Genomic DNA, 25440 nt, shown 5'->3' with positions numbered 1-25440 from the left:
AAGGGAAAAGAATATATGTGATGGAAGAAAAGGGACTGCATTTCATCAGCCCATGAAAGAGCAAGATCTCCCTAACAGTAAAGCAGTGTGGACAGAGAGGTAGTCTGTTACACATGGATCTATAAAGCCTTTCTCGCAAAACCTTTCGATCCTGATCTTCTTTTGCTTCCAGTAATGCATATGGCACAGTGCAGCATTTGCTACAGAATATTATCTGTCTTAACAGACCCTTGACAGAGGAGTCTGTCTTTATAAAGTTTATAGCCACAGACATGGCACTCCAGTGGTCTCCGTAAAGATACACACATTAGTTCTATCTATTTTGTTCAGTTCCTTTCCCCAGACTTAAATGTGTGCTTTAAATGTTTCAGGGCTATACATTGATTTTATATTGCAGGCAGATGAATGGAAAAGGAGGAGAGTGAGAGACAGTGCATCTTTATGATTTATTTTTTTTTAACATTGTTTTCCAGTTTCAGGTATAGATCCTCTGTAGAGGCACACAGCACTTGAATTGACAAAATCCACTAACACTTAAATGCTCCATAAAGAGTAATGGGGAAAAATGCAGAGAAAAGCCAGCTTTGTGTCTTGTTATGTTCTTTTAGGGTTAGAAGGCTGTCTGCTTTTCATGCTTCTAAGTGTGGAGCATGGAACATAAATATCAGGTCACATCTATACAAGCCAAAATGTTTTAAAATGCTAACACAAAAATATTTAGGAAATCACGTCTTCAAAAATGGCAGGAAAAGAGTTTTGATTCGCTTAAGAATGAAGCTTATGTTCAAGGAAATATGAGAATACATTTATCAGATACTGCAAAAGCCTTCAAGAAATTGGTTAGGACATTTCATGACAAATATATGCATTTACTCCTATAGACATCAGGACTCATGCTTTAAAAATGCAGCGATAACCACTGAAAGAAGCAAAAAGCACATTCAGAAAATAATCTAGCATTTTGCATTAAGGAGTACTGAGAATAACAGGTCAAAATTTACAGAAATTAGGGGCAGAATATCAGGGAAAAGAATCCTGTAAAGGACATGGAATAAATAACCGCATAGTATTCCTAGGGAAATAAAACAAAACTTGAATTTTCTGTTAAAGAGACAGACTATCTTGCTGGACACGAGTACTTCCAACTAACCCATAGCTCCATGGCTGACACGGCAGACTAACATAATATTAAATGTCTAAAGGCAATGGGATCATTTTCTATGAGCCATTAGAGGTAGAGTCCTGTTACAATTTGGATTTTGCAGTCTATGGATCAGAGTTTCAGTCCCTTATGCCAAGGAAGGTGCAATACTCTGGGCGAAGTTTGTGTACAGTCACACCAGTTGGTCTGTGTGTAACTGCAGATCTACCTTCTGATCAATGAACTGACTTACACAGCTGTGTTTGGAGATCCCCACTGGGAAAGCTTGCTGGAAATTTCAAGATAAAAGGAGAAAGAATTTCTTTTTCAAGACTTGTAACTTCTGGGAAATAATTTCAAAATGATCATATTTACAAAAGGCAGCTACTGTCTAGAATTCAGTTATCAAAATGTCAATTTTTCTTTGATCAAAGGAGAATAACTGATAAAACTATGTAAGTTTGGGGGTAGAAAGAAGTAATGCTCATGAGAGCAGGATTCAGGTTGCTTCCCTGTTCAAAGCCATACGAAAAAGTACGTTTTGGTGCTCTGGTCAATTCCTGGAGAATGGAACTGCTTAAGAAACACAATTACATTTTTAAAACACAGAATTGTCTTATGCTGGAAGTGCTACTGGTGGGATGAACAAAGAAAGCCAAAACAGCACTGCTTGATTCTGGTCAAGACAGAAAACAAAAGTCTGGGAACCGTTATAACCTCTTACCTGTAGACGAGACCCAAACCACTCAGGTCACTGAAAAAATCTATACTGTGTTAGGAAGAAGGGCCTATAAGGTTTGTGTAAAAAATGGCAGTCATTAATCACTTAGTTCTGGACCACATGATTCGGCACAGATACCCCACTGACCTCAGTCAAGTCCCCTAACCTTCAGGGATAACTGGACACACTTATGTTACATGTACACAGGCCCTTTCATTATTTTTATTACAGTAGCACATAAGTGGACTAATTGAAGATAAATTTACATTAGGCAGGCAATTTGTTAGGCATTCTAATACATTAAAAAGCATAAATCGTAGGCAGACCTACAAAGGCTTCTCCATGATCCAACATCCATGCAGCATACATGTTGCCAACTGCCTGCTGCACAATTTTGCTCTATTCAACAAAAAATTAGAATTAATCAAGTGCAACCTGGCACAATTCTATTTGTTTGAGTCTGCTAGCAGCACAGAATGACAGCAAAGAAATGAACTTCCTCCTCTATCAAAACAGAGGAGCGACACCGCAACATGATAATCCCCTGTCATCTCCCAGGTACCACCCTCCCAGATGCCAAGAACTGGAGCAGCCCCTTCTCCAGATGTTGCCAGCTGCAGCGCTGCACTTTGCATTGCCAACATCTGCAATGTGCTGAGACACAAACATGTGAGGACCAGCGTAAAACAAATGCGATCTGGTTCTGGTACCAGCAGCATTTCTGCTGTTTGGAAGTTTTGAGAATAAGGTCTTGATTTTAAAAACGTAAATGAAACAGCAACAGCTTGCTGGGTAAGCGTTGGGAGATACGGAGATACTTGTTGAACACTCCAGGCCTGACCAACACCTTGTGCTGAAACCCTGACTGCTAACCAAGGCCCAAATCTGATTGAGATTCATCTCAGTTTAGACTGCCCTAAGCAAGCAGAAAGACAAAAAGCAATAATGGGAGATAAACTGCAAAAAAAGTGCAGCTCTGCTCAGTGCAGGAGCTATTAGAGAACACCTGTTCTCTGCATGCCTAACATCTTACCTATTTCCCATAGCAGAAAAAATAAATGAAGTATTTTTTAATACCATTTAGTCTTTTTATGCTATTTGACCTTTTAGCCACAGAGTAAAGTAGGTGCAATATACCCTGCTGGATGCCACAGTTTTCAAGTCCAGTAATGATTTTTACTCCCAGCAATTAAAAGTTTTACTTTTGAACTAATCTCATGGGTACTAGGAGGCAACAACAAGCTTAACTACTTTAGAAGACATCTTAATAGTATTTTTACAAACCTTATTTTCTGAGTATGACAGCACTTTGCAACAAAGCATACAATTTAATATTATTCCCCAAAATGTTTAATGTATACTTTGGCTTTACAAGTGTGATTTCACTTAGTTGGAGTCTATGCAGAATACTGCAGTCTATTTTTTTTCCCCGGATTTAGCCCAACACTAGTGGAAGGGGTGGGGGGTGGGGAGGAAGAACTGGTTAATTACAAGTAGCAGCAAACGAGCTGTGATGGAGGTGTTATGAATGTAAATCAGGGATGCCTGATGCAGTAACAGCAGCATCTGTGCATGCAGCTTCCAAAGTAATAAGATCATGCTGATGTACTGGCATCCTACTTTGATCATTTCATCTTGTTCAAGAGCTCTGATTGGAAAACAAAGGTCGGTGGCACTGACCTCCCTTCCCGCAGCTTGCACATGCACAAATATTAGTGACTGATCAAGGGTTGCTTTTTTTCTAGCCCAGGATTTCAGAATTGACGGTTACAAAGTTGGGGGCCCTACCTAAACAGCACAAGCTCCTGCAATGTGAAATGTCATGTCCTAACATGTAGAGATAATTGGCAACTCATTCTTCACCCTGTAACCAGAAACAGGTGTATGCTTCCTTAAGAAGTCATACCATCAACTCCACAAAACATGCTGCCATCCAGAAAGAGAGGTTTGCTGCTGTGTGCTCTGAGGTGGGGGCTGTGAAATTGGTAGGCTTTGATCCTACAGATGGCTTGGCCTCATAAAAAATACCCTCAGAAAAGTATTAGTCTCAGCAACAGAAGATTACAAAATACAGAACAAATTAATAATAAAGAGAAGAGACTGTGGGTTTTAACCTTTCTTGGTTTAACACTGTAATTGGGAAATCATTTACTCGTGTTTATCCAAAATCCCAACAAAGGATGCTTAACGTATTAAAACAAGAGGCTTTAGTCCTTGAAAGGGAGCACAAAGCCAGATGTACCACTGCAAAGCGTTACATGCCAACTATGCTGTGAAGAGTCAGCCCTTGCTAGTTGTGAGTGGCTCATGAAACTGCAGCCAGCAGCAAGAACTGTCCTTAATGAGTGCATCCATCAATTTTCAGGGGACTTGGTTGATTACCAGCACAGAAAACTAGGGAACATGCCAATTTAACTGTTGGCCGCCGATGCGTGAAGGAAGAGTTTCACTCACTTGCTTTCGTAAGGAAGTCTATAAAATTACTTAAGTGTTTCTATGTAAGCAAATATAGAAAACCTACGGTGTGCCTGAAACACAAGCACATGCTTCCCCCTTCAAACACATCAACCAGACTCACCTGAAGATTAAAGGGACGTCTGGATAAAGAGGCATGTTTGTCCACATGGTTGTCCTATTATAACATTATCCTACAAAAACTATCCTACTATACCTATCCTACCTTCTAGAAAATATTTTATTATTTTAAATACTAATTCATATCAAATAAAAAAAATCGGAGTTGTAATCTTGTGCTTACTGAAATTAAAGATTGTTTTCTCCATTCCAGACTCTGAAAGTATCTAACTGTGTGAAAAACTGGTGATAGCCTAAGGGGAGCTTTAATGAATGTACCCACTATTTCTAGAAAGGAAACAAAAGGCAAAAAAGGATTATGGCAAACATGGGAAGAAGTGCCTTAGCCCTCTTAAATTAACGTGGTATGTACATTTTGAATAATGGATTTTAAAAGTTAATATAATGCTCAAAAAACACATTCAATGCTTCAAACCTATCTCCTGACCAAATAAGCACATTTAAAGTTCACATTACAGCTCAAATATTTCAATGAAAATACACATCCCCATGCAAACAGACTCATGATTCTGGGCTTAACAGAAAAACACACAGATATTATGCCAGAATCCCCTGCTCCCACTTTGTTCGGAATAAATCTGCATCTAGCTAAAAAGTGTACAATTAATATTTCATCCAGCTCTGTCGAGTACTCTCATTCCTAATGCACTGTATTGATCAAAGGAAGAACGTTAAGCATCTATGTTGCTGCAGGGAAAACTAAAGTTGTCATTTATGAAGTGATCATCATTGCATAGGTAAATATAGTGAATGAAGGGTTTATAGAATTTTGCTATTCTAAAGCTGTTCAAAGGATATGCTCTTATACATGTTTATAGGTTGCAGAGAAACTGAGACAGGGGTAACTACTGACCAACAAAGTCCCTTGATCAAGCCAAGCTGATGAAGAAACTGGCAACTCTATCTGAAAGGCAGAAATACGTAGCTCTTGCTTTGTTGCTCTGACGCAAAGGCAAGCACAAGGCATGCACGGTGTAGAGGGTTTCACCAGCTGAGGGAATCCTGCATCAGAGCAAAATCACTTACACAAAGTAGTAGTAGAAAGTCAAACATGTTGCTTGAATGAGCTCTGCCACAGCAGCCCTCTGGTAAGGTAGAGTCCTTGGTACAGAACCAAGTTATGTCGCAAAACAAAGTCCTTATATTTCAATTTATATTTAGATAGAAAGCTTTGTCTTGAATGGGTGCAAACCAAGTCATGGAGGCTGTCAATGGACTTCACATCGCCAGATCTTCAAACTGCCTGGCACCCTTTCCCTGTAAGTATGACCCAGTGTGGTACACCTTTGTGTTGCAACCACTGGGCATACACAGCGTTTTAAAGCTTTTAAATTTATTTAGATTCCAGTTAGGGCACCTTGGCCAATAATAACATTTGCTGAAAGTATGTGTTACTTGAGTCTGAAAAATAATATTTGGTACAGCACCAAGTACTGGCTGAAAGGAGTGAGCAAAGAAAACAGATTCTGTTTTATTCCTTTAGCGTTCAAAAGGAACAGAATTTTGGATGTACAAGATAAATAACAGGAGACCAAAAAGATTTGTAGTCTCTTCATCAATTTCTCTTCGCATCTGAAGCAGTTCTACATGTTATGAACCTGGACTGATTTAAACCCAAGAGGGGTGACAGTACCACACCCACTCTGCAAAGCACCATTTACACTTTGCTTATTAAGTGTAATGCCATTAGATATTAGACAAGAGTGCTGCTTAAATCAATGTAAGCAACTCTCACAGCTATGCCAGCCTCTGCACGGTGTCAGCACAGCTGTGTGTGCAGCTACACAGTGAAGCAGCCTTGGGGAATAAATAGGGAATAGTGTGGAAGAGTAGAAAGAAAGAGAAATAAGACTCCTCAGGTACCTCCTGCTGCTAAACAAAAGCTCCATGGTTTAAGCTGAGTTGACGGTATTTAATGCCAGCATTAAGTTAAGCACTCCTTCCAGCTTAACTTACAAACATACCAGCCTTAGGCTCACCTTTACGCAGGATGTTGTGGGTAACTTGGGACCATCAACCTCAGCTGTAACATGTGAAAAAAGAATTCAAGAATACTACAAGCAACAGTATCATCAGGGCAAACAAGACAGACAGGATTGTTTCATGACAAAGCACTGCATACATGTGCTATATTTGTAAGAGAAAAGATTAATTCAGGATGTTTCTATTTAGAGCCCATCGTCTTTGGCTGAGCAAAGACAGCTCAACTAGAAGGCAAGCCTGCAGGCTGTGTCCAAGGTTTTCTAAATAGCTTTCTATTTTCTGTCACTGGAAAAATACTATGTAGTATTTCACCAACAATTTATAAACTGTACGTTTAACTTTAGTTTTTAATGTTAATTAAGGTAGCAAAAGGAACTGCTAGAAACTGAAAGTTTCTCACGAGTTGGATCTGTACAAGCAGAAACGAAGCAGGAGCTATTTGTTTGGATATCTCCAAAATTGATATCTATGTTACAGCAGTATGCAAGTACAACATGGTAGTTACTGAAGATCAAGGAACTAGCAATATTCCTAATTTACAGATAGTGCGGAAGAGTCCCTTAAAATTCACCATATGTGCCCAATACCAGAAAGGTAATGAGAACAGTGAAATTAACCTTTCCTGGTCTTATCCCAATTTGTCATTAAAAACCTTATTTTCTCTCTATACTGCTCCCCGCCTCCCCCAATATCCAGAAAATTGGCATCACTGCTTTGTGAGACAATTATATTTGAAGATCAAAGTGTCACTGTTATTCATTTAACGTGGCTTCATTACAGACCTTCTCAGCTTCACTTCCTAGTTCTAAAGAATATTAGCTAAAACATGACTTAAAGGAAACACTCCTCATGGTTCTATGTATTTACAGATAAACAAACGTAACTGTGCTTTAAATTTTATTTTCAGTAAACATTAATAAACAAAGCTTCATGCTACAGAAGTCACCAATTAAAGCAAGACAAGACATTGATGTTTTGTCATCTCTCCCCGTTCACTCTACCCTGAATTAAACCCCCTGCTGAACATATATTCAAGGTTGTAATAGTCTGTTGCCTGGCTAGCACCAAGCTCTCCTTTCCATCAGCGATCAGAGCAATGGAAATGATTGAGGATCAAATGAAACATATTGATTTGGTTTGTAAAACTGTTTTTAAAACGTCTCAAATGTGTGAAGATCATAGTGTGTGAAGCAGCCCGAACAAATCCCAAACCTTTCTGTGTTTAATCAAATGAGCACCTTCAGTTCCCAAGACGCATTTGTCCTGATGGCAAGGTTCATGATCAAAAGCCTCATAGTAAGGGAATAAAACCACCAAAAGCTGTAATTCAGAATAAACCCCCAAGCCACTAGATGATGCAGAGAATCCTCCATGATTAAAACCGGTAGCACTGGGTAATTTAATCCAGGAGTCTATCAACATACAAACACATATAAACCCTGTGCCATGATGCACAAGATCCAGAATTTGGCTTTGTTGTGATCCCCAAAGAGGACCTGGATCTTCTATCAATCTGGCCAGCTAGGGACTGTTTTTGCCAAGAGCCCAGCAGCAAGAAGCAATTCCACGTTGTCTGTAAGACAGCAGTGGAGCAGGAGAAGAACGGCAAAATATTTTGTAAAAAAAAAAAAGCACTAGTGCACAGCTATGAAGTCTATTATCTACCAGAAGGATTCAAAACCCACAGAAGATAAAGTAAAAACATTTATTTTAGGCAGCATTTGCCCTATCCGCTTACTCTATTCCTAAATGAATAATCAAGACGTTACTTGGCTCTAGACACCATGGGGGAATAAAATGTCACCACCACAGCTGCCGAATTTCCCGCTACCCGCCCTTCAAATTAAGGAAAAAACCCACCACACAAATGTACAATTTGATTAGTAAAAGTTCAAATCTTTGCCCAAAGCCTGGCTCTTCCTGTAATATTGCATTCTTTTCTTCTTGTGTAAACTTCTCATTATAACACAGACATCTTCATAATATAATAATTCTGGTTATAATGTAACTGTGGGTAACATAACTCCTACATTAGAAAAGGCAGCATGATCTAGTAATGTTGTTTTAATGTAATTTGCGTACTGCAGGAACTGACTGAACCTGGTCATTTAGGATTTGATCAATGTGAATTAGTGTCTTAAAGAGATGAACCATTTGATAATTCAGAATTTGATCAATGTGAATCAGGACCTCACAGAGATAAAACATTTATCATGAACATTTGGGATATCAGTCTAATCCAGGCAGCGCTGGAGAAGGTAATAAGCAGGCATCAATAAGGGCTGCAGACAAAGTACAGAAGACCTGCCAGTTCTCTAATACAAGACTATATGGGATATTTGTTTTTTTCCCTTTTTAATAGGGTGAATTACCCCTGAAGACCGATGAAGCCACAGCTGATGTAATTTCAGGGACTAAACAGAGGAAGGAAAAGGAAAATCCAGGAAATATTTAAGTAATTATCCACCCCTCTTAGCTCTTGAAGGAGATGTAGCTTAAAAAGTTGAAGAAATGCAAGTTATCTCAATAAAACTTAGTAACTAATTTGAGACACATTTTACATAAAGTGAGACTATTTTGTAATAATACCACAATTAGATCTATTAATCTTGCACTTAGAACCTGAAATCACACTGACATGCAGCACATCAGTTTACGCATTAACAAAATTTAGCAGTTCAACCTTATTTAATTCTTTTTTTACAGCCAATTAAACAAGCTCTTTAAACACTATTGCTTGAAACTCCGTCCTCAATCTGCACATGCAATTAAACTGAACATGAGAAGTGCCTGGTGACAGGAAAAGAGCATCATCTTTAGGTTTCACTAAATCATTCATAATTTAACCATCAAGTTACATACAAAAGGCAGGGATAAAATAACATCTGCTGAATTCAAACCTTCAATAAAAAGACATGGGATTTAAAAGGACTGCATATAAGGCAAACTTAAATTGTAAAGTAATAGTGATATTTCATGCACTTTCTCAAATCTACTACAATTTACGTACATACTTCAGGTACCTTTTTCTTTTCATGTTTTCCTTTTGTTTTGTTTTTTTTTTTAAGGCAACGGACCAAAACTGGTTCCACTAATCAAAAAGCTCCAGATAATTTTTCAGGAAATTTGGTTTGAAGTGCAAAAGCAGCACAGCAATTTCAGTAATGCCATTACAGCAAGACTAGTCAAATTTCTACTTATACCTTTAATCTCTAGAAAATCAAGAAAAGACCAGTCTCATTAGGTGTGAGGAATCTCTGATTCCCTCTCTGAATCCCTCTACAGTAAATATTTTTTGGTTTATGCAGGTAGACTGAAATATCCTTCAAAACAGTTTTCTTAAAATTCTTAGATATTGCCTGATGCGAAGAACTGGCCCCTGCTATATCTACTGGCTCCATTTATGCAAGAATGAACCCAAAAGCATTTGATTTACTTAGAAAATTATTTGTATATTATGGGGAAAAATCAAACCCAAAGCCATTTCCTACATCTGGCCACAATAACTGCCCAGAGCTATCAACTAGTGCTTCAAAACACAACAAAAGCTTGTTTTGGAATAATGAAAGTGAGATTAGGCAATAATTAGATTTCAAAAAGCTGAAAATAGTCCACTGTAACAGAGGAAGGAAAGATACCCCCTTGATGGGAATCTTATCACAGATGGAAAAACATGACAATGAATAACACCACACCAAGCCCTCCAAATTACGCTTAAATCAGACCTTGAGTCAATGGTCATCCTGTCCCTTTTCTTTAAAGGACAGATGAATTCAGTCCTCAATATACCCTACACCATTAACCAATACAAAGACTTCATATATACTCTAGATAATACTTAACAATTCATGATATTAAGAGATAAAATGATTTTTATCTTACAGTTAAGAACTTTATTTATAGCATTATCAGTAGCTCAAAAAGGCCTTTTCTCTTCTTACTCATCAAAAAAAACCAAACCAAAACCACTCAAATGCAAGCCAAAAGAAAATGCCTCCACAAATCTAAAAATTGTTACAGAATAATTCATTTTATGCAGTATTTCTTAGTTACTGCTGAGACAAAAAGGTTGTAAAAAGTTCTCTCTGTATCCTTACTAAAATGATAAATTGAACCTTCTGCCTAATGGATGAACCAGCAGAGAGGGAAGAGTCCAAGGCTAAGGGTCAGAGTCACTTTGATCCGTCAATTACTATATCTTCATTTAACCATCCTCAGGACTAATAAAAATTATTTAATTTGACCTTCACTGTTAAGGGCAAAGTGAAGTTGCTAATTTAAATCCTTTCACATCATGCAAGCGTAGGATGAATACTATTGTAATGCAAGGTTGGAACTACATTTTGGGGGCTCCATTAGAGAAAAAATGTTAAGAAATACAATTTTAGAATATTTCATGTATCTTATCAAATACAAATTAATTAGTATACTACTAACTGCACATCCAATTTCTATACAGCTTATGGTTGCTATGTACTGGCTTCCAAATTCTTCCAAATACTTTCATTTCAATAAACAGCACAAAATGATAGGATCTATGAGAGGGGGAAGGGAATTATTGTACATTTTTATGTACAGAACTCACCTAGCTGCCAGACTCAAAAATAACAATAAGGAAGACTTACTTGAACCGAGCTGACACTTCATCGGCAGCTTTTTGGTATTGCTCCGTGGTAACTTTGTAGAACTGGGCACTCTGGAAAATTGGGGAAAAAAAACAAACAACAAAACAAACAACAGATTTAATATAATTTATATGCATGCAAATATCTAGTAAATAAAGCTAATTTGGATATTTTATCAATTTAAGTTGCTCCAAAACTGCCCAAAACCTAACCCTCAAATCAAGTATTCTACAAAGTTTCAAAGATGACTTTTTTTTTGTGTTTTTTTTTTATATAAGTATGTCCTCTTGGTTCTAGAAGGCTATGCAAAAGAGATGGCTCTTAGGGAGGAAATTATAAAGACACATGAGGAAAGAAGCACATATTCAGCACTAGGTGCTGCTGGAGCCTTTGAAGTTTCTCCATTAAAACAAAAAACAAACACAAAAACAAAAAAACACCCAAAAAAACAACAAAAAAACCAACCAAACAAAAAAAACCCACCAAAAACTGAAGTCTTATTTCTTTGCCTGTCTGCGTCTGTGTTACTTACATATATATCCCCATCTAGTTTGCAGGTGATACTCAAGTCAAACTTCAAAGTTGCACAACAAATTAACTATAGCTTGACTTTCTCTTTTGCTCTTTGCCTTGATAATGTCTCTCACAGTGAGTTACTTAAATATTCCAAACTTGCAGGTTGCTTCAATCAGTTGCTACTTTTAATTTTTAAAATCAGGCAGCTTCAGAACATATTTTCATCTCCCCTAAACCCAGGAATGCCTTTCATTCAGTTCCACCAAATCATTAATTTCCAAAATGCAGGCAAGACAAGACTGAATCATCAAGCAACAGAGCTTTTCTATACTTAAAAATGGCAGAGTTTCTCAGTGGGACGTAGGATATTCAAAGACAAATCACTATAATGTTGTGATGCTTCAAGTCTAGATAATATATACCTGGTATTTTTCAAGAGGTTTTTATAGCCTTAGCACAGTTGGACTTGAGATGTAATAACTAAGGCACCTGGCTTCACAGTTGGAGGAATAAATAAAAGTTAAAGCAGTTCAAAACTTCTCTCAAACCATTTTTCCCTGAATGGTGGGGAAACAGGTCATGGAGAGGTACAAAGGTTTTGTTGGCACTTGCAAGAACTCTTCCGTAGCTTTGCAGCTCTTGAGTCATCTGGCATCCCAGGGAGTCACGTTAACATGGCAACAAAACTCTTACAATCATACACTGCATGATTACACAGAAAACATTCCGAATCCTTACTTTAACGACCTACCTATTTATACCATGGATTACACTTATTCATGCCACAACATTGATTTTGCCTGTTTAAAATATTTAACATAAATGGATGGCACAATGCAGTCCATGGAAAACATCATTCCAGTTTTATTTCTGGTAAAGTAAGCAGGGGTTTTTATTTATTTAAGATACTGACGTATGACAAAGCAGTACCTTTAAAACATTGTTAGGGGGAAAAAAAAATCACAAACCCTGTAACTGGAGAGAACACTCTTTTGTAAAAGTCAAAGATGAAACAGTCTTCTTGATCATTGTGTTAGTAAACATGTCCTGAGAAACATATATCTGTGTCAAATTACGTTATAAGGAATGCAAGCAAGATAGCCCATACAGCAAAAACACGTGATGGAAACTCAGAAAGAGGCAGCGCTACCTACAAAAGTAAAAGGAAAAAAATGTTTTTCCTTTCCATTTGAGATTTTCATCTTCCAAGGTTCTTCCTTGTGAATTATAAACTTGAAATGTACGGAAATCACTGAAAAAGAATACCAGCTCCGCACACGGGTAAAATTGTGTTGCAAGTCTAATATTTTACCACAAATTATAACAAATCATGTAACATCCGCTGCAGTCAAAGGTCATGCACAGATCACAAAGAGCACGGTGGTCTACTGCAGTCTTGCTTCTGAGATCCAGACCTAATAATTCTTTTGTACTAGAATCAAGGTTTCCATGCGTGTAACTTCGGGTCATTTATTTTTTCATAAATCATTGTTGGCCAGTAAGAAAATGAAAATGAAATCCTCCTCACACCAGTGACCTCCTTGCATTTAGCAATCTCAGCTGCCCAATGACAGTTACATCCAGGTTCCTTGGACGCAGATGAAATCAATAGGTAGGCCATTAGACAGCACACTGACTATGGTGTGAGTGCGGACAGGTCACCATTCGAGATGATGAATAGCTCTCTATCATCCCACAGTCCCCTACGACGCTAACATTTACTATAATCTTATCTGGGCTGCGATTTATCTTTCTTTTGCCTGATCAATAAAGATGAACACAACAGTTGTAAGGATCGATTGCAATTTTTTATAATTTTCAAGCATGAAGGAGCATTTCTGACACAAAAACAATATTCTGAGTGTACTTGTTCTACTTTTTAATTGTAGTTCAAGTGATCAAGTGAGCTGCTATCTATGCCAAAGAGTTTTAATCCTACAGTAGACTCAAGCTATCGAGAAATCATTTGTTATCTTAGATAAAGTGTGCCTTGTTTCTTGGATCAGATCTTCCTTTGAACTTCACTCAGGTTCTCCTTTAGAGATATATTCTCTATAATCCAGAAATCAAGTTTCCTTTTAGAAGTCCTCCCTAATCCTCAAGGTAAGAGTACAGGGGTCATTTCTCTAAATACAGAAAAAAGCGGTGCTATAACATAGCACTGTTGACATAAAGAATTTCCTCAGTCTCCAGATAAACACATTTATGTATCTATGTTGGATATATAGTCTGCATAATCATGTACTGTTCGATTCAAAGTGAAGGAAAAAAGCTACAGTCCAATTCTCAGGTTAGCAGCAGTGGCAAACTATCAGAGAATAGCTCTGCAGATCTTCACCAGTTCCAGCAGATGTTCCAAATGTAACCCTTTTCTCCCCAAAGCGTGCACGGGTGGGGAGGGCAGAGGGAAGGGAACAGAAGTGCAATACCACTTACCATTCTGCATCAAGCACCTGTGTGCATGAACATACAAAGCTCAGCTATGTTTATTACATTCCAGATATATATACTCTCTATATAATATTCCTAGGGTTCTTTTAACTAAATAAGCCACTAAAATGGTAGAAAATACTAAATGAAGTTCCCTTGTCTCTTTGATTTAGGTCCCTTGGGCACATGCATTATGAAATGGTCTTCACTTATAAGCAGCACCCTCCCCTCTTCAAAATCTTCTTTGTTGGTGTGTAACAAAATGATGGTTTTCTGTAGACCTTTACAGTCTCCTTCGTTGGAAGAAGTATGAAACTGCAGGAAGTGTGTTATGAAAGATGCTAGAAAATCCCAAGAGGGAACAGAGCTGTCAGCGTTACGGCAATTAATCATCATCCCAGATTATGTAGAAGATGCTATTTCTGTATCTGTTACAGAGTTCTTGCACAACGTGGGCATGTTGCTTGACTTCCAATATCAAAATAACGCGAAGAATTTGGTTTGTGATGACTAAACCTTGGCTTCTTCAAAGTCAAGTATCTCATCTAAACCGATCACTGAGGTGTGCTCCAGAATCACAGGGGTTGTTGGCCGGTAGATCCCACCCACCTCAGAATGACATGAATTACTCTGATTACTCTGACACGAGTTCCGAGGGAACTGACAGACAAAGTGGCTAAGCCACTATCCATCATACCTGAGAAGTCGTGGCAGTCCAGTGAAGTTCCCACTGACTGGAAAAGGGGAAACATAAGCCCCATTTTTAAAAAGGGAAATGAGAAAGACACAGGGAACTACACCAGTCAGTCTCACCTGTGTTCCTGGCAAGATAGTGGAGCAGATCCTCCTGGAAACTATGCTAAGGTACACCAAGAATAAGGAGGAGACTGGTGACAGCTTCACTAAGGAAAAATCATGCCTGACCAGTTTACTGGACTTCTGTGACAGGTGTACTGCGGTGGTGGATGCAGGAAGAGCAACTGACGTCATCTATCTGGACTTGTGCAAAGCATCTGACACTGCCCCACATGACAACCTTGTCCCTAAATTGGAGACATGGATAGGAATTGGCTGGGTGGTCATACACAATGAGTCATGGTCAATGCTTGATGTCCAAGTGGAGACCAGTGATGAGCAGTGTTCCTCAGGGGTCGATACTGGGACCAGCACTGTTTAACATTCTTGTTGGTGACACAGGCAGTATGATCGAGCACACCCGCAGCAAGTTTGCTGACAATGCCGACCTGAGTGTTGCAGTCAACACGAAGGAGGGAAGGGATGCCGTCCAGAGGGACCCTGACAGACCTGAGAGGTGGGCCCGTGCAAACCCCATCAAGTTCAACAAGGCCAAATGCAAGGTCCTGCATCTGAGTCAGGGAAACCCCCAGAATCAACACAGGTTGGGTGGAAAATGAATAGAGCAGCCCTGAGGAGGAGGACTTGGGGGTGCTGGTGGACGAGAAGCTCAGCGTGGCCCGGCAAGGTGCGCTCGCAGCCCAGCAAGCCAACCGAGCCCTGGGCTGCACCAAGAGCAGCGTGGCCAGCAGGGCCAGGGAGGGGATTCTGCCCCTCTGCTCCGCTCTGCTGAGACCCCCCTGCAGCGCTGCCTCTGCTCTGGGGTCCTCAGCACAAGGAGGGCACGGGCCTGGTGGAGCGAGTCCAGAGGAGCCCACGGAGATGATCGGGGGCTGGAGCACCTCTGCTGGGAAGCCCGGCTGAGGGAGTTGGGGCTGTTCAGCCTGGAGAAGAGAAGGCTTCGGGGAGACCTTAGAGCACCTGCCAGTACTTAAAGGGGGCTTATACGAAAGATGGGGACAGACTTTTTAGTAGGGTCTGTAGCGACAGGACAAGCAGGAATAGTTTTGAACTGAAAGAGGGTAGATCTAGACTGGATATTAGGAAGAACTTCTTTACCGTGAGGGCGGTGAGGCACTGGCAGAGGCTGCCCAGAGCAGCTGTGGCTGCCCCTTCCCTGGCAGTGCTCAAGGCCAGGCTGGACGGGGCTTGGAGCAACCTGGGCTGGTGGAAGGTGTCCCTGCCCCTGGCAGTAGGCTGGAACTAGATGGTCTTGAAGGTCCCTTTCCAACCAAAACCATCCTGTGATTCTATTCTATCGCTGCCAAATCAATGGGGCCTGAATAACTGTCTCAAAAGAGGTGATTAACTTTAAAGCTGCTAAAGTTGGGGGAGATTAACCCACCTGTAAGCATGCTTCTCACCTGTTGTCTGACTGACTGAAGAAACACTACCCACCTTTACAATAAAAACTCACATACTGGACCAGACCATATACCCATCCAGCTCAGAACTGTGGCAAGTATTAACGGCACATGTGTAGGATTAAGAGCAGAACAGGCAGACAGGGATGCCGGAGCATCCTCCAGCACATACAATGACAATAATCTAGTCTGAGGGTTATGCCCTAAAGTCCACCATGACTCTCAGCAGGGAAAAACCAAGCCACACCAGATTTGAACAGCTGAACAGCCATAACCAAAGAGCAAGAGTCCTATTTCCAAGACATATAGTGCCTGAAAAAGCTAAGGATTCCAAGACATCATGCCTTACTCAGCATAACTCACCATACCTCTTACTCAGCATAAAGGGCCCTTGCGATCATTAGTCACCATGATTTCTCCATGCATAAAGAATTTTAGCCTTAATTACCTTGCACAGGAATTAGGGAATTTATTTTCATTTCTTTAACATTATGGGAAAGGCAACACAGAAAGGCCTAATAGAAACTAGTAATTTTTCAAGGTTTCAGTACTGTGAAATAAATAATGGTTGCCATGCACCCTGAGTAAGTTGGGTCATAAAGGGGAACCCCAGCAATTACAGGAGCAGGTATGGCAATACATCTCAGGTCCAAGTCATCTGAATAAGCCCACTACCTTCTACACCGCTGTTTTCCAACTTGCAGGTATTTAAGTTTAGCAGTTGGTTATTCTTTGAGCAGAGAAAGCTTGAAAAAAAATAATAATTGGTGAAGAGAAAAAAGAAATCCACCAAATGCTAGAAACGCCATGACATAAAATCATGACACCAAGCTTGCATCCCCTGGGAAATCACGATGCTTTACATCTTCAATACAGTCTTGTTCTACCAGAACTAACAAAGCAGTAGGTAGGCTTGACTTCTGCCAGACAAACTCTCTTACAGATTCTAATATTCCCAATAGCTATCAAGCTCTCTGCTCTGTTCCCTCAATCCACACAGCTTATTGTTCCCTCAGTCTATTCTTAACTGTGTTCTCTATCCTGTATCTCCAGAGGAGACTCTCCCGTTAACTAACTCCTGCCTTTTCACAGTCTCTTTAACTTTCTGTACCCAGTCCCCACCTTCCAGGCTGCGTCTCTGATGTCCTCAGCTCAAGTCACCTATTCCTCTCAGCCTCGCGACACTGGCACAGTACTGTACTTGGGTTGTTCTTCTGGCTGTCTGGGCTTAGGACTGGCCAACATGTATTTTGACAGTCCAAGAGTGACAGTCCTCAAGGAGCAAGTAATCCTCAACCTTCACAAGCACTTGGGCAGCAGCAGCAAACAGATAAATATACTGTAGGAAACACTGTATTTTTCTCTACTTGCCCACCTGTATGGCAGAAGGTTTTGGTAAGACAGGCAAAATCTGAGTCAGAGGGAAACCACTATTTTAATGTATGTGTGAACGGATGTTTTTATAGGAATATCAATTGTCCAGCTGAACTGGAGTAAGACAAGCTTAGGCACATTTTCACAGGAATGGCAAAACCCAGAACCTAGGAAGCATCCAAACTCTGCCCAATTTTAGCTTCCCTAAAGAAAATTCTTAAAATGCAGTTCCAAAATCACCTATTCAACATTTTTAAAAATATTGTAATGTTGTGTTAGTTACCATACAGGCAGTAAGCCGTTCAGAGGAGTTTTGTTGAAAAACCTTCAAAATCTCATAGTGTTCAGTCAAATGACTAATGTCACGTGTGACTTTAATTGACCTGAACAGGACCACCACAGGTTAAGGTACTTAAGTGTTTATGGCCTAGAGATAACATATAGGTTGCAACCAAATTGAGTGACAAGTAGTATTTTTCTATGCCTTTCACTTAGCACCCTTCTTTGAATAGAAAGATCAGGATTAGTTGTTCTTGAGGAAGAAGTGTCTTTTTAAGAGCCTTTTCAAAGAAGGGAACAGAAAGAAGTGTTGGCTGGCATTGAGGAAGAGAAGCTAAAGAAAAAGAGGACTTGAAATTCAATTTTAAATCTATCCAGTTTCCCCTGATAAATACACAGAGCCATATCAAGTATAAATAATGCTAGAATTCAGGTAGAGAAGAATGAGATCTGACCACGGGCAAAAGTATTTTCATCATGTTTGCCCCTGAAATAATCTTTCCTGAACAAAAGTAAGAGCAGAGGCTGCTTAAAGAACATATTGTGGAGGAGCAGGAGAAGAATTATTTTGCTAGACAGCTCTGATTTCAAAGGTCTGTGTAAGAAAATAAATTCCTACAGAACCTTGGAAGGTCAGCTGTTTTGTCTGCATGTGGGACCTCAAAGCAGAAGTGCATGTTTTACTCTCTGCTGAAAATCTTCAGATTTTCAGCCAGATAAAGTTCTGAAAGATCTTGTGTCATCCAAGCTGATAAAAGGTTATCAAAAGAACGAGGAGAACTTGAGAGCCTTCATTTAATTTCTCTAAAGATACATCACCTATAAGCACTATTTTATTACAAATGTGCTGAAACTGTTCTTACTGAAGACATACCATGACTTATTTTGGCATTGAATTTTTTCTAAGCCCCTTGGCTCTTAAAGCCCTGAACAGATTCAGTATGAGGGTAACATTCATGCAACCTTTTTTTTTTTTTTTAATTTAATAGTTATGTAGTTAACAGTTTATTTGACAAAGAAAGAGACGTGTAACTTCCATACAAAAGAGACAAATCTGGCCTTTGCTTTAAGTTACTGCTGTGGAAGACAAAAATGAGCACAGCTTGACTTCAGCTCAGCTCAGCTCCTGCTCCACCCACCAAAGGAATGAAGAGCTTGGGTTGTTTGGCACCTTTAGAGATCAGGGGAGAATTTTTAATTTAAAGACTTCTTTTTCCTTGTCATACTCCCCCCACGGAAGGACTCAAAGCATCGGCAGGCAAAGATTATCATGTTCCCTGAATGGCAAATTGGAAAGTTTGCTTTGCCTCTTTTTAATCCATTTCTGCTGAAGCGAAGATTTCTTTTATCCCTTAATTGAACTTCTGGCCATTTCATCTCATTATCTTCTACGAATCCATTTGTGGATAATATGAAGCATTTTGGTTTATTCATTCTGTTGACATGCAGCCTGAGATCTATACGGCCTAAAAAGATTTCCAAAGCCCAAAGGAAGGATAGCTCTAAAGCCTATAAAGTTGCCTCACAGATCTGAATCCAGCCTCAAGACTGGCACAGTCCCCATTCGGCTCTGGCACTGCAAAGCAGGGACAAGATACCCAGCATAGCCACCACTGTCCAGACACATCTATTACAGCAGCTGCACAAAGGAAACCCATGCAGGAGAGTCTTTTGGGTACTAGGGACACACACTGTGAAAGGTGTATGATCACCAGGTCATGGCCCTCTGTTACACAAACTGTGAAGCAGACCGTGTAGATTACAAAGAAAAGGCGAGATTAACTATAAGAGAAATAGCCTTAAAACATCCAGTCATATTTGATCTGTGAAGCTGCCACTAAAAGCAACAAGTGAGCAAGAAGAGGAGGAATTGGGAAAGGGGAAATAACAAAAAGAGTAAGACTACCTACTGTAGTGTGCATACATCCCAGTTCCAAATTACATTAAATTACAGCTTTATAAATATATGACCACTTTTATGGCATCTTTATTTAAATTAAAAAACTCTATTTGTCTCTGAATTGATTTTAATAAGCTATGGAAAACTGAGCATACAACATCATACAGATTCCCAGGTAATACTGCATCTTCATTCTACTTCAAATGCTATTAAAATGATATATGAACGAAGTAATCTCTTCTGAAATGTCATCAGATCAGGCCTTTGCTTGAATTTTTAGATAAGTTACTTCTTATACAAGTTATGACTTCTCTCATTTGGTCTAGCTGTGCTATTTAGCCAGCTGTTGCATTTTTCAACTCCAGAGATGAAACGAAGCATGTCCAATTCCACATTTAGGGAACCACGTAACACAACTTCTGCTCTTGTTGGGTTTTTACATGCTATTATGAGCTCCTTTTTGCATGAGGGGACTGATGGCCCTCATCAGGACTGTCATCAGAACTCACCAGATGGACCAAAAAGTTCTTTGTACCTGTCACAGGGCTGAAAATAACAAGGCATTAAGTTTTTATGAAAAACTATTCAACTGGAGCATCCTTCCATAAAAGAATGGTTGCTGTCCAAAGCAAATCAGTTGTCCAATTCTGAATTGCAGCATCAAAGTAATCTTCAGAGAAGCACCCAACAGGTGCCTTAGTGGGGGACTTCAAGCATGTAATGAGGATGTTCAGGACAACTCAGAAATAGTCAGAGACTAAAGATTCATGGACAAGATCAGGTGATGTGCTTTCACAGCAAAGAACATTTTCTGTTCAAGAAGTGATAAAAGTAGCTGCAAGGAAGAGAGAGAGAAGACAAACTGAAAGAGAAGCCCCATGACTGAAAAAAAGCTAAGGTAGTGATCTGGGATCCTGGACTAAGCCTACAGAGGACTGCTGGATGGTAAGGAAGTGCTAAGACCAGTTTTCAGGATTTTGGTGGAGTTTGCCTAGAGCTACTTATGCCTGTGTTGGCTCAAATTCAAGTGCAATTCCCTATCTTCTACTCTTTACTCTCAAGTGTTTATGAAACCTCATCTCCCTCTTATGTCCTGGAAGAAGCTGGCCCTGGACCAGAGTGCCCCTCTGATAGAATAGATGTCTGAACTATTACGGATCGAAGGGAGGACTTTGGACACCCATGCCCCCACATACCTGTTTCTACAGAGGGATAAAAAAGCAAACAGGTATCTAAACGAGTGCTGAAGATGCCAGAGAAAGAGACAGTACTATGACCCACTCAAACAAAGGAAACAAAGGAGAAACACATGCTGTATCTTGGCAAATGCTCTGTGAGAAGACAACTCACTTCCCAACATCATTTGTTTGATTTCATGATGTGTGTTTGTCGAAGAGTATACATTCAGCATGCAGCAAGTGGGGCAAAGTACTTAATGCAGTTATCAGCAGGAAATGGGGAAAATGTTGTATTCTTTGACCTTTTCTTTTGAATTTCCAATTCTGTTTTTCAGGCACCACTAATACCTTTAACTGCAACTATTAATGTCTCTTAAGTTTATCCCAAGATATGCTTTACTTCACTTTTCTGCCCTAGTAGAACATTGATCTCTAATTTGTTAACACTCAGAGCTGCCAAAGAAAATGAAAACCTTTGTGAAAAGGACAAATCTATTCAAAGTTCTTACAGCTATTCAGCCAAGCATCTAATCTGCATGTAATTGTAGTAGTCTTTAATACAAATGTTCTCAATCTTAAGAGATGCACGTGTAAATGCACGATTATATTTACGTCTCCTACTGATGACAAGATGCCTCATTTAAATGATTCCTATTTACAACTTTATTCTCAGTCCCATCCCTTTCACTGTTACATGTTATAAATTATGTTCTCTGTAATGTACCAATGGGTAGTATTTCTCCATGTCCTAAAGCAGATATCCTCCCTCCCCTCCCCTCCCCCCCCAAAAATGGAAACCGAACATGGCAAGTTGCCACATGCTGTCTTTGAGGCACATAGGAATGGGTATTGCTGCTGCCAGGGGTGATGCCCATGAAATACTGAGAAATCCCTTCTCTCGGTCATGTCAGGTACAGACTACAGCACTAGGAATTCATAAGAAGGATTTAAAATTCCCATTGTTGGTTGCCTTTACGGAATCAATTATTAAATACTGACCCAATGGGCATGCACAGCAGAAGCCACGCAAGGAAATACATCAGCTCACAAGCAAACTAGGATCAGCATGAGCCTTGAATGGCTGTCTGTGGGTTACAAGGACACTTCAATATTTTATTTCAAAGTACACACTGTACATTATATAATATATATATATATAAATAATTGACCCCCCCCCTATTTTTGCTACCGCAGTGAAGAGTCCACTTATCTTAAGTCTTCTATTACATTCACACATAGTTGCAGCTTGTCTGCTGCATGAATAACTTTTACAAAGTCCAGTAGCATTAGAGACTCAAGGGAAGAAAATTTGAGGTTACCTACAAAGCTGATTTTGTAAACTTCTAATGGAGACAGCAAGCACTGAGTTCAAGGTAGCTCTTCTATGGACTACAGCAGCCATAATTTTAAGACGCTGCTGCTTATCCTCTGCAGTCAGAGGAATGATCTGGAAAAATCACTTTAAACACCACCTGTTTCAAACTCATTTTGGTCAGCTTTCAGAGTCAGACAGATATCCCATTAAAGCGGTCAAAAGAGTACAAGAAAATTGCTGCTGTGAATTATGGATGAAAATTTGGCCGGATCACGAGACTCTGCTTGGAGGCCAGCTACATGCAGAGTTCCTCAGGGGTCTATGATGCAGCCATCTCTGTTTAATATCTTTATCAGTGACCCAGAGATGGAGTACATGCTTACCAAATTTGCAGGTGACACTACATCGGGAGGACATGCTCTATAAGGAGAAGCAAAGACTACTTGACTTGTTTAGCTCAGAAAGGACAATCTAGGGAGACCTGGTCCAGTGGAAGGTGTCCCTGCCCATGGCAGGGTGGGTGGAACTAGACAATCTTTAAGGTCCCTTCCAGCTCAAACCATTCTACAATTCTGATCCAACAGCAGCTTTAGAAGCCCTAAGAGAAGTTTATCAAAAAGATGGAACCAGGCTCTTTGCTGATGTGCAGTGGGAGAACAAGAGACAATGGTTGAAATCAAAACAATAGAGGTTCCAAATAAATGCACGGAAAAGTATTTCCCTCTGAGGATAATTAAGCAAGGGGCAGGGATCTGAAGAGATTGTGGTATCTCCAGCCCTGGAGGTCGTCAAAGATCCAGCTGGACAAAGCCCTCAACAACCTTGTCTGTCTCAGTGTTGATCTTGCTTTGAAAGCAGGAGGCTGGACCTCCCAGTGCCCCTTCCAGTCCAAATAATTCTATGAATATGTATACTTACAGTCAGTGGTATATCTGATATCAGAATGAAAATCTGTTTTGGCTTGTAAATGTGCAATCTGCTCTGCAGCTGTATGTGAAATTCATCTTGTGGCAGAAGCCCAACATAAAGAATCACAGATTAGCTACATCTTCTTTCAAATAAATGGAAAGTAGCTGGGTTTAGCTTTGTTTATTAGATCTACCACTATCACTGCTCAGTTAGATGGGTTGCCTAAGGGCATAATGAGTGCAAGATTACCATTTTTTGAAATGTGCAATGCTGCCACAAATAACACTTATGCACTGACCCTCAAGAGATCAAGAATAAAGTTCTTGGAAGAAATTCTAAAATACTCTGTCTCTTTCAATTCAACAGCCCTGGCAACAGTGACATTTCACCGGCTTGTTTCTGGCTCTACATCACAGCTTTAAAAACTTCTGTCTTTGTCTTTCTGAACGGATACCAAGTTGTGGTAACTCTCCTCAGGTCACTGTCTCAGCACAGCGCAAGATTGAGTTTGATTGATACTACCAAAGTGCTCGTATTGTAGAATTATAAGCTGCAGTATCCAGGTAGGGTGAGTTTATTGTTCAGGGCCACTTTAATACTTGTATTCAGACAACAGACTTTTTTTGATATTGTTGGCAATGTTGGTATCTGGCTGTTTACATCACTGTCAGGTGAAAAGATTCTGATGACGTCAGGATCAGCAGGACAGTAAAGAGCAGGTAAATATGGAGAGGTCATCTTTTCACTGTGCAAAGAGCTCATGACACATGTCAAACCACCTACTACAAGAGATCAAGGCAGAAAGTCTTTCAGTCTCAAAGTATCAGCCAACTGACAGCTGATGCTGTACAACAAGAGCTGAGCAAAACTAAAAAACTACGTATCAATAACAAGTTTTGGTGATTATGAAGTGACTAAAATACTTCAAGGATGGTCTTCTGCAGATGCTTTGAACACTGTGTGTGAGCAGTGAGGAAATACCAGGACTGGTACAACAAGAATGTTAACAATATAAAAAAACGCTTGATGAAAAACATTGTATGTAGTTGATTGGATGCCTGATACGTACCTGAATTCAAGAAAACTACATTTTACACTCAGTCTAGATTGAGAACTATGTGCATATTTAGTGAAGCAATAATCAAAATGAGCTCCAAGCATCTTTAAATGAGATGTTTTTCTAAAATGTGTGAGAATTTTTCAATGTTCTTACAACAGTGTATCCCAGCAGACCCATTCTGTTTGGAAATGGCCTTCTGAAAGAAATGCAGCCAAAACTAAGGCAGGTGGCCTTCTCACTCAAAAAACTGCTAAAAAAAATCCAGGACCTATGAAAAAGAAACCGATTAAGTGTCGCAGCATGCCACAGCGTAATCGTTAGCACCAAATACATTGCTTTGGAAGTTAAAAATGTGGTTCTATTGCTCTCAAGTAATAAGGCAACATGCCACAAAATTCCTACAGCTGGATGATATACTAGACCAAATAATTCAAATGCAGACCTCTAAAACCATTCATAATTTAAAACTATGTTTTGTGACCTCTAGAGATGATTACCACTATTTACTGAGCTTCTTTTTCCTGCATCCTTCGCAGGTTCTGTTTATTTCTACTATCCATTTCAATTCTCCCTCCCACAGTGCTCAGTGCATCTTTCAAGCCAGAGCCATCATTCTGCCTTTCAACCATCCCACAGGTATTTAGTGTATCTTCTGTCCTACTTATGTATATTCTTCTACTGCTGTCTTTACTTTTCCTTTCCATTTTAAATGATCACTTGTGCTATACACCTGTAATTCTCCAGACATCCACAGCCTATCTGCTTTTCCTCATTAGCTGGAACAGATTTTCAGTTGCTTCTTGATAACGTACTCTGCATTACATACATAGCGCCCCCGCACCATGTCCATTTATTTTCGCAAATGTCGGGAACTCAAAATTTGCCCCTGTAGGTCACTGCTGTTATTATGAAGCAGGTCTGCTAATCCCTCTACCCGTGCTGCCATTTGTCTCTCAGGATGGGATTCACCATGCCTAATCCCATCTACCTATAGATTGATGATTAAACTATGCTTCCTCAATAATGAACAGCAAATGATTCCCTCACTAAATTGATGAGATGGTTTGATCAACCTTCAGTGGCATCTATCCCTCACCAGCAACTACTCAATGAACCTAAATATTGAATGCAGAATAGACGTTTCCACTTTAAGCTAAGTTAGAAAATATGCATCAGTGCTGTAGAATCTCACCAA

The 25440-nt window shown here is 39.7% G+C and overlaps 1 protein-coding gene and 1 long non-coding RNA gene across 3 annotated transcripts in view; one reads left to right on the top strand and one right to left on the bottom strand.

Annotated features, from left to right (window-relative positions):
- The window catches only part of CHCHD3 (coiled-coil-helix-coiled-coil-helix domain containing 3), a 164178-nt gene that overhangs the window by 18092 nt on the left and 120646 nt on the right, over positions 1 to 25440 (bottom strand). For both annotated transcript variants that reach the window (XM_080393445.1, XM_080393444.1), the window contains exon 6: positions 11066 to 11136. In XM_080393445.1, the coding sequence (XP_080249571.1) occupies positions 11066 to 11136 (71 nt within the window). The remainder of the gene's footprint in view (positions 1 to 11065; positions 11137 to 25440) is intronic.
- The window catches only part of LOC308066318, a 230422-nt gene that overhangs the window by 117038 nt on the left and 87944 nt on the right, over positions 1 to 25440 (top strand). The gene's annotated exons all lie outside the window — the stretch shown is intronic.

This window comes from Falco punctatus (assembly GCF_963210335.1).
Source record: "Falco punctatus genome assembly, chromosome: 6".
Classification (NCBI taxonomy): domain Eukaryota; kingdom Metazoa; phylum Chordata; class Aves; order Falconiformes; family Falconidae; genus Falco; species Falco punctatus.
The sequence above is the reverse complement of the archived record's forward strand: the minus strand, read 5'-3'. Positions and strand labels throughout refer to the sequence as shown.